Source organism: Hoplias malabaricus, chromosome Y (genome assembly GCF_029633855.1).
Source record: "Hoplias malabaricus isolate fHopMal1 chromosome Y, fHopMal1.hap1, whole genome shotgun sequence".
Lineage (NCBI taxonomy): Eukaryota > Metazoa > Chordata > Actinopteri > Characiformes > Erythrinidae > Hoplias > Hoplias malabaricus.
Window position 1 is genome coordinate 77,242,076 of NC_089820.1, and position 8,036 is coordinate 77,250,111.

The 8,036-nt window shown below is 39.4% G+C and overlaps 2 protein-coding genes across 3 annotated transcripts; one reads left to right on the forward strand and one right to left on the reverse strand.

The window, feature by feature from the left end:
• Nucleotides 1–695: 695 nt before the first annotated feature.
• LOC136679387 (dolichyl-diphosphooligosaccharide--protein glycosyltransferase subunit dad1) lies at nt 696–2,674 on the reverse strand. 2 transcript variants are annotated; one of them, XM_066657887.1, is made up of 3 exons: nt 2,342–2,674; nt 1,241–1,408; nt 696–889 (listed from the first exon to the last, which is right to left on the reverse strand). In XM_066657887.1, exons 1-2 carry the CDS (start codon nt 2,550–2,552, stop codon nt 1,278–1,280), a joined length of 342 nt encoding a protein of 113 aa, XP_066513984.1. In that variant the 5' UTR covers nt 2,553–2,674; the 3' UTR covers nt 696–889; nt 1,241–1,277. The 2 variants fall into 2 exon arrangements, with proteins under 2 accessions (XP_066513984.1, XP_066513983.1); XM_066657886.1 differs by having other exon boundaries at nt 696–893; nt 2,342–2,670.
• Nucleotides 2,675–3,231: 557 nt separating this feature from the next.
• On the forward strand, nt 3,232–7,255 carry LOC136679089 ((Lyso)-N-acylphosphatidylethanolamine lipase-like). Its single transcript, XM_066657373.1, has 8 exons — nt 3,232–3,404; nt 4,177–4,265; nt 4,601–4,705; nt 5,003–5,291; nt 5,406–5,590; nt 6,017–6,128; nt 6,226–6,412; nt 6,793–7,255. Exons 1-8 carry the CDS (start codon nt 3,382–3,384, stop codon nt 6,880–6,882), a joined length of 1,080 nt encoding a protein of 359 aa, XP_066513470.1. The 5' UTR covers nt 3,232–3,381; the 3' UTR covers nt 6,883–7,255.
• The last annotated feature ends 781 nt before the right edge of the window (nt 7,256–8,036 follow it).

Genomic DNA, 8,036 nt, shown 5'->3' on the forward strand with positions numbered 1-8,036 from the left:
GACCAAATCACTAATGATGGCCTACAGAGTATTCACTGGCTCTGCTCCTATCTACCTCAATAGACTCTTAAAACCATATGTTAGCACCCGCCCACTCCGTTCCTCAAAGGAGCGCCAACTAACACGGCCAACCCCCCGTACAGGACAGTCGAGGCTATTCTCATCTCTGGTACCACGCTGGTGGAACGAGCTTCCAAGCACTATCAGAGCAACAGAAACCCTCTCCGCATTCAAGAAATCCTTGAAGACCCAGCTCTTCCGAGAGTATCTCTTGCAATGAAAGTCTTTCTTTAATGCACTTATTACTTCCTGGCAAATTGCACTCAATGTGAGGTAATTTGTATACATTTTGCTGTAGTTTGAATGTTAGATCCTCTTTTGTAAGTTGTTTTTTTTTGTATAAAAGCGTCTGCCAAATGCATAAATGTAAATGGACCAAAAGATTGCCGGTAGGATCACCTGGACAAGTAGGAAAACGGGGGAAGCGAAAGAGGAGCAGTGTTTTCTGATCCATCAACATCCATAGCTCAGGTACCCATGCTTCTAACCCCACCCAGAGTGCAATTTGAAATTATTTTAAAAGGCAGGTTTCAGGTTAGATCTTACCCATTGATGAAACACATTTTATAACATTCTTAAACAATATTTTGCAATAAAACACTGCAACAAATCAACATTCTTAATCACTTTATTCCTTTTTCAGTAACTGAAAGATTTTAGAAAAAAGTAGAAAAGCATGTTGCTGAGACAAACAGATCTTCTCCAAAATAATAAAGTTGTCATCAGAAAAAAAAAGAAATCATATTAAACATATTAACAATCTGCAATTTGATGGCACTCGTTGAGGTTCATTGTCCGATGTTGGTCAGAATGCATTTACACAGCGTCTCTGTCTGAAACAGATCAACATTTACTGATTAGAAGAGTATTCTCAGAGTTCAGGAGAAAAAAAAAACATTGCATGTAAATATTTCATAAGAGAGTGTAGTTAACCATTAAAATTCCTAATAGATCAATAAATTAAATACATATCTCTGCTATTATTTGTGTCTGTGAGAATGTGTGAGAGTGACAGGTTATTGCATATTTAAAATTTACAGTCATATTACATTAAATATAAATAGAATGCTGTTAACAAGGCTATAAAAACCTTCTGTAGAACCATTTCTAAGAATGTAGATATATTAGATTCAGAGAATTGTGAGAACTATTTAATGCAAATAATTTTTTTATTGTGCACCTGCAGGAAGTAGCACCAGGGAAGGTAGGGTCTTCACTCAGCCGATGAAATTGACCACCACCAGATGGAGAACCGTGTGAGCGAAGAGGAAGTCTGCAAAAGCCCTCTCCGGAGAAATGGAGAGGAATTCTCCTTTATTCTGAGGGTTGACCTGGATCCTCAGACAAACTGAAATAAAGAAGAGCAGGATTCAAGCAGCGGTATTTTAAATTCAAATTCAGTAATTGTTAGCTGACCTCAACAAATGATAAAAAAAAACCCAGCCTCACACAAAATTTTATGTGGCATATATTAGGGTCTGTTTTTGCCAAAATTACATGGATGAAGTTTTAGAATTTATGCACCTTTAAACTGTGTCTGAGTTTTCTGCTGGTGAGTGGACCTCTTGTTAGACACTTCTGAATGCATTTACTTTATCAAAGGACAATTCAGACCTTTGAAATGAGAAAAATTAGGCGCTTTCGGGTTCCTTTTAAAACTTGTTTAAGAACATAAAAATCTAAGGATCTGTGGGAGCTAGTTATTAATGATATAGGCTGCAGGCCTGCATTAATGCATATAATGATTGAAACCGGCTCCCAATTTTAATCTAATAAAAGACGTGCATTGCAATCAGTAACTTTCTCTCTCCACCTACCCCTCTGGTGCTCACCTGCTGCTAGAAAGCCCCAGTTCCCAATGCTGACTGTTAATGAATCCTTGAGCTTATGACTTAAAAAACCCTGGCTGTTTCAATGTGCAGGTTTAAGACCATGGTATGAGCTGAGCAGCTTCAAATGTGAAATACTAACCCTAACTGCCTTGCTTATAATAGTAGTATAGGTTATTATTATTTGAAAAATATTAATTGTAACACACAACACCACACGGACACATCAACAAAATTAAAAAGTTGATTTTCACTGGAGATAAAACAGATTTCTAATAAGAGGCTACTGAACATTAACACTTATGATGGAAAGTAAAATCTGACTAAAAATACTGATGAAAAGAAGCCAGCATCCCGGGTCAAAGTGTAGGCTAAGTGACAATTAAATAAATAAATAAATAAATGAACGCGAATATGAAACCCCCACTTCAGTCTCGTTAAAGCAACATTACCTGCGAGGATAAATGAGCCCACCGAGGAGATAAAGCCCGATAGAAAACTGTTAAAGGGGAAAGTTCCGACCAGTAAACAGTAAAGGAACTGAAAGGCTCCCGTCAGTAAGATATAGAGCAGATACGCGTCTATCACTTTCAGCTTAGTGGACGTGCTGCTCCTGTACTCCTCCAGAAAGCGGGACACCACGGAGATGACTGAAGTGGACATTATTCCTGGGAACGAACAGTTATTCACCAAATAAATGGAGATGAATGTTTCAGCTAAATGAATGACGTGTAGCCAACACCGTCAAGCGCTTTAAGAAAATGTGTCCCCACTGAAACAGGCAGCTGCGCCTTTTCGTTCCGACGTCAAGCTTTCTTTTACTCTCTATAACAGTTGTTAATCTAGATTTATAATTTCCAAATTGACATATATATTTTCAAACATGAGAGAAGCAAATAAAAACAATAAGAGCAAAGCTTTTTTGAAGTTATAAAAGACTGACACATATTTCACTAGATGGACTCGCTTTTCCAAATAGAGTGCAAAAGAATATGGCTAGAGAGATGCAAATGAGTAAGCTGGGTATACAAACATGGAAAGAGTTTAGGTGAAATATATCCTGCATTGAAAAATCAGTATTTGTACTTAGAAAATTGTCTGAGTGTTGGCATTACACTATGAGTGAAATAAGCAGTCAACGTTTCGTGTAGTCCAAAAATAGTCAAAATGGGTGAATTCTGACAGCCATAAACCTAAGGAGCCAATCCTGTCAACTTGTGGGGCGTTTCATGTACTATGTAGTGAGTAGGGGGCCAAGTGGGATACGACTTCATTGGCAGTGAACTCTAGTGTGAGGTTTGCTCCGCCCCTTTTAGATCAGCTGATCGCAGTGTAAGAAACAGGTTACAAAACAAGGTCCACTCGCTGAACTTAATGTACGTCGTAACATTTCCTCTGTCCACAGCTGGGAGCTGATTACAAGTATGTCAGCGATGCGCCGGGATTAATAAGTGTATTCTGCACGTTACTAACCTGCCTGGTGAACAACACAATGCAAGACGAGAATGAATTAGAGTAAGTAACCGACCACTTGGTCATTGTTGACACTACGGGAACTGTGTTTCACATCCGGTCTCTCTTATTGCCTCCCACCCCTCTCCAGTAATAACATACTAACATTTGTGTTATTATACGAGCTGAACAGGTTAATATATAATTATGTTATTGAAAGGAGATAAATGCTCTTAGTTTTAAGGTCCAGTTTAATTCATTTAGTCCTGTTTTTGTGCTGAGTCATGCTGTGGTTTTGAGTCAAGGGATAATGATAAAAAATATAATACATAACGTATTTGTTGTTGCTATTATTCATACGTGTTTTTGTAATAAAAGTACTATTAATAAGATTGTAAGTAACTAAAATCTGTCTTACTAAGGCACCCCCTGTGTAATGTGATAAAAGGTATAACTCTTTGGTGCTTATAGAGCTCATAAAGGGTGCATTCATTTATTTATTTATTTATTTATTTATTTATTTATTTATCTATCTATCCAAAATAAAAAATGATAATGTGAATTTTAGCTTTTGTTGTGAAATGTCTGGGACAAGAAATAGTCTCAGTTCTCATTAAACCACAATGCATGCTATTTGTATTTGTGTAAAGTCAAAATGTCTTTAGGATTAATGCTCTATACCAATAGTAAAATGTAAGTAGTGTCAGACTATGGGTGTGTGTTTACATATGTTTGTGTGCGAGTGTCTATAAAGCATGACTCAGGCCCTTTTACCTGACTGACCTGTGGCCTACTTGTAGCTCGTTCAATATATGTGCACTTTTTTTGTGTTTAGGTCAACCTCTGGGAACTGGTCCTGGTGGCCATCTTGGAGACCAACGTCTATGTCTCTGTTAAAGAGTGCCGAGGCCAAGATCCTTGCCTGTAAGTACCAGATCCCCTATTATACTTTTTCTGTGTTTTATTTCATACAGTAATTGATTGAGAATGTATGAAGCAAGGAATACATTTCTTTGATTTATGTAGCACTGCTGTTTACCTCACTGTGACAATAGCACAGTAAATTTTACTTTTTCATTATAAAGGCCCTTTAAAAATGTGTTCTCTTTGGTGCGGTTGTATGGTGATGTATATTCTTCACATTGGTGCATAATATTTAATTATAACTTTGTAAAGTTTTAGAGAACTGTCTGTTTGACACTTTGTGGCGTCTTTGTGGATGTGGTGTCTTTAGTCTCGTCTTTCCTGCCCTTATTAAGGTATTCAGAATGAAGTGTGGTCTCGATTTCTGACATTGCCAAATCAGGACCGAATATGGACCCTCACAGTGACCAACAGGACTGCACGCAAAGTTTCAGACAAAGGTAGACTCTTGTTTCCTTCTCTTTTTAAATGTACTGTAATAATTACTATTCTGTCTGAAGCAGACGTCTCTTGGCTGTTGGTTTGGGTGGGTGGGGTGTTATAATAGATCATAATTCATATAATTCTTCATATGACTGTATGATACTCAAAAGATGTTTGAATTTCCCTGGTCACATTATGTTTTGTTATTTAAGTGAAATCATAATCAAATAAAAACCAAGTCAAAAATTTCATCACTGACAGTTGCTGGTAAAGTCTTTAAGTTTACAATCATGGTATTTGCTCTCCATCTCCAGCCCCTAAGACTCCCCTGGTCATGGTCCATGGTTTTGGAGGAGGGGTGGGGCTGTGGGTCAGAAATCTGGATGCTTTGAGTCGCTCCCGGGCAGTTTACGCGTTTGACCTGCTGGGGTTCGGACGCAGCTCTCGTCCAACCTTCCCCTCCGATCCTTCGGCAGCAGAGGAGCAGTTTGTCAGCTCCATAGAGCAGTGGAGACAGACCATGGGGCTGGAGCACATGATCCTACTGGGACACAGTCTTGGAGGTTACCTAGCAACATCTTATTCCATCCAATATCCTGAAAGGTAATAACATATACATGAAATTTTAGTTTTGAGACCGTGTCAACCAGTGTCAAGTGCAGTTATGTTATCTGATTAATGTGTGAATATTAGATTAATGTGATGCCTGTTCCTTAGGGTCAGTCACCTCATCCTGGTAGACCCCTGGGGCTTCCCTGAGAGACCCAAGCCACAGTCTGAGGGATCATCTGGTCAAGGTTTAGAGGTAAAACGGCCAGGTCCACCTCGCTGGGTGAAAGCAGTGGCATCAGTCGTCAGCTTCTTCAACCCACTGGCCATCATCAGAGCAGCAGGACCATGGGGTAAGAGGCAGAGGAAATGGACTAGCTCATTTAATTTTAGCCTTTGTGTTTTAAACCAGTGGCTCTGAAACATATATAAGGCAGGGGGAAGTCAAAAAGAAACAAAAATGGAGAAAACAAATGGGACTCCTAACAATGAAGAGGGCTGCAGTAAATTCTTACATTCGGTACATAGCAGTTTTGTTAGTGTTTATTAAATCTGTTGTGGCCATACACCATATGGCCAAAGGTTTGTGGACACGTCATTCAACATTCAAATTGACTGCATTCAACCAAACATATTTGTGTTTAATTATAGAATAATATGCGATGAGCTGTTTTCATATAGTGGCCCTATAGTGTGAGTGGACATTGTTGGGGTGAATAAGACACAAAAATGTAGAATATTGCCCTTTTAATGGATAATAAACTTGACCACTCCTACAGGTCCAGGGCTGGTGAATCGATTTCGACCAGATTTCAAGAGCAAGTTTGAGGATCTTTTTGATGACAACACTATGACTGAGTATCTGTACCACTGTAATGCTCAAACACCCAGGTGACCAATAAATTACCCAGCATTCTTAAATTCCTATGAACTCTCTAAGTATTTGTGCATGTATTTAACAATGACACTCTATTTCTCTCTCTCTCAGTGGAGAGGCTGGGTTCAGGGCCATGTGTGAGTCTCTGGGCTGGGCAAAGAAGCCTATGTTGCAGCGTGTGCATTTGCTGCCCTCCTCCATGCCTGTCACTTTGGTGTATGGAGCACGCTCCTGGGTGGACAGCTCCAGCGGCACAAAGATGGTCCAGCTCAGAGGCCAGAGCCCCACTAGAGTTGTGGTGAGTTTGCATCTTACACAATAGTTAAACATTAGTTTGTTGCTGTCAAGTTCCTTTACTACTTAGTAGTAGTTACTCAGAAGTAAGCCCATGATAATATTCCAAGACTACGTCAGCAGGCTACAGGTATCAAAAAACCTAAATCAGAGTCAGTCAGGTCTTTAGTGCTTGAGGTGTGTTTGTTTTGGTTTTACACTGGAGTCCTAAGACTACTTTTGACTACACATGTGGTGGTTGCTCCACTCAAGAGCCCCATGAATTATTACCAAGTGTTAAATTTTACTGCATATTGGCAAACACTGAGGCCATGGTTTTGATTGTAATTTATAAAGTAAAAGTTTAAACCGATGCAAAACTCTTTCTGATTTGTTGCCCGATAGTTAATAGATGACGCCTCTCATCACGTGTACGCAGACCAACCTGAAGAGTTCAACCGAGTGGTGGAGAATATCTGCAATAATGTGGACTGAAACTTGCCCTGAATGTCAACAATAAATCAGTCATGAACCTTGGAGTCCAGCTATCATTAGCCCAAGCTTCATCTGTCTTTCTATTTAAGACAGCAAACTTGCCTGTACCTCCTCTTTTTCACTTTTCCCTTTTGGCTTAGTGGTCAGTACAAAGTTGGAAATATTTTGTGAGCATTGTCCAGCTCCATAATGTATTTTGTCACCACTGAGTTTGTCACAAGCACATTTATCACAGCATTAGAAACTTGTGTAATAAGGCCATTTACATATATTTTATTGTATTTATCAGAACGTTATTATATGACTGTATTTAAATAATGTTGTACTCAAAACTTGAAATGTTGTTAATACCTGATTATATTTGATTGTATTTTATGACAATACAGATTTCTATGTTTTACATGCTGTTTTCAGAGTTTCATTGTAGTGCATTAAGTGTCCACCAGAGGGTACCATATGCACCTGTTTTTGCTTTTTTCTCAAATTTCATAAGGTAAAAAAGTTGAGGATGTTATTTAGCTTGTAGTTTGGACACTAGATAGCACATTTTACACACATTTCCTGTAAATGGTAATGAAGTTACTTTATATTTCATTCACTTAAAATTTGAATATAAAACAGTAATTTTGGCTTGGGTGGCACAGTGGCGCCACAGTAGTGTCGCAGTCGCACATCCAGGGACCTGGAGGTTGTGGGTTCGATTCCCGCTCCGGGTGACTGTCTGTGAGGAGTGTGGTGTGTTCTCCCTGTGTCTGCGTTTCCTCCCACAGTCTAAAAACACACGTCGGTAGGTGGATTGGCGACTCAAAAGTGTCCCTGAGTGTGTGAGTGAATGTGTTGCCCTGTGAATGACTGGCGCCCCCTCCAGGGTGTATTCCCGCGTTGCATCAGGTAGGCTCTGGAATCACCGCGACCCTGAACTGGATAAGCGCTTACAGATAATGAATGAAGGAATGAATTTTGGCATGGGCTAATGTTTGGACATCATACTGAGTCAGTAATGGACTGGCAGATGTCTTGGCGTGTAAACAGCTTTTCAGAAACATCTAGGAGTCTTTGTCACCCTCTCATCCTTTCAGCAGACTACTGAGATATTCCTGGGTCACACATTTTCAGTTTCAAACAAGGGTATTGAGGGCCTTTTCTCAAATGTT

Bases quoted from the DNA above. Each gene is read 5' to 3' on its own strand.
- LOC136679387 (XM_066657887.1), bottom strand. From the start codon at position 2,552: ATGTCCACTTCAGTCATCTCCGTGGTGTCCCGCTTTCTGGAGGAGTAC. The intron at 1,409-2,341 runs GTAATGTTGCTT...TCTTTATTTCAG, and splicing joins GGGCTCATTTATCCTCGCAG to TTTGTCTGAGGATCCAGGTC.
- LOC136679089 (XM_066657373.1), top strand. From the start codon at position 3,382: ATGCAAGACGAGAATGAATTAGA. The intron at 3,405-4,176 runs GTAAGTAACCGA...TTTTGTGTTTAG, and splicing joins CAAGACGAGAATGAATTAGA to GTCAACCTCTGGGAACTGGT. The intron at 6,129-6,225 runs GTGACCAATAAA...TCTCTCTCTCAG, and splicing joins TGTAATGCTCAAACACCCAG to TGGAGAGGCTGGGTTCAGGG.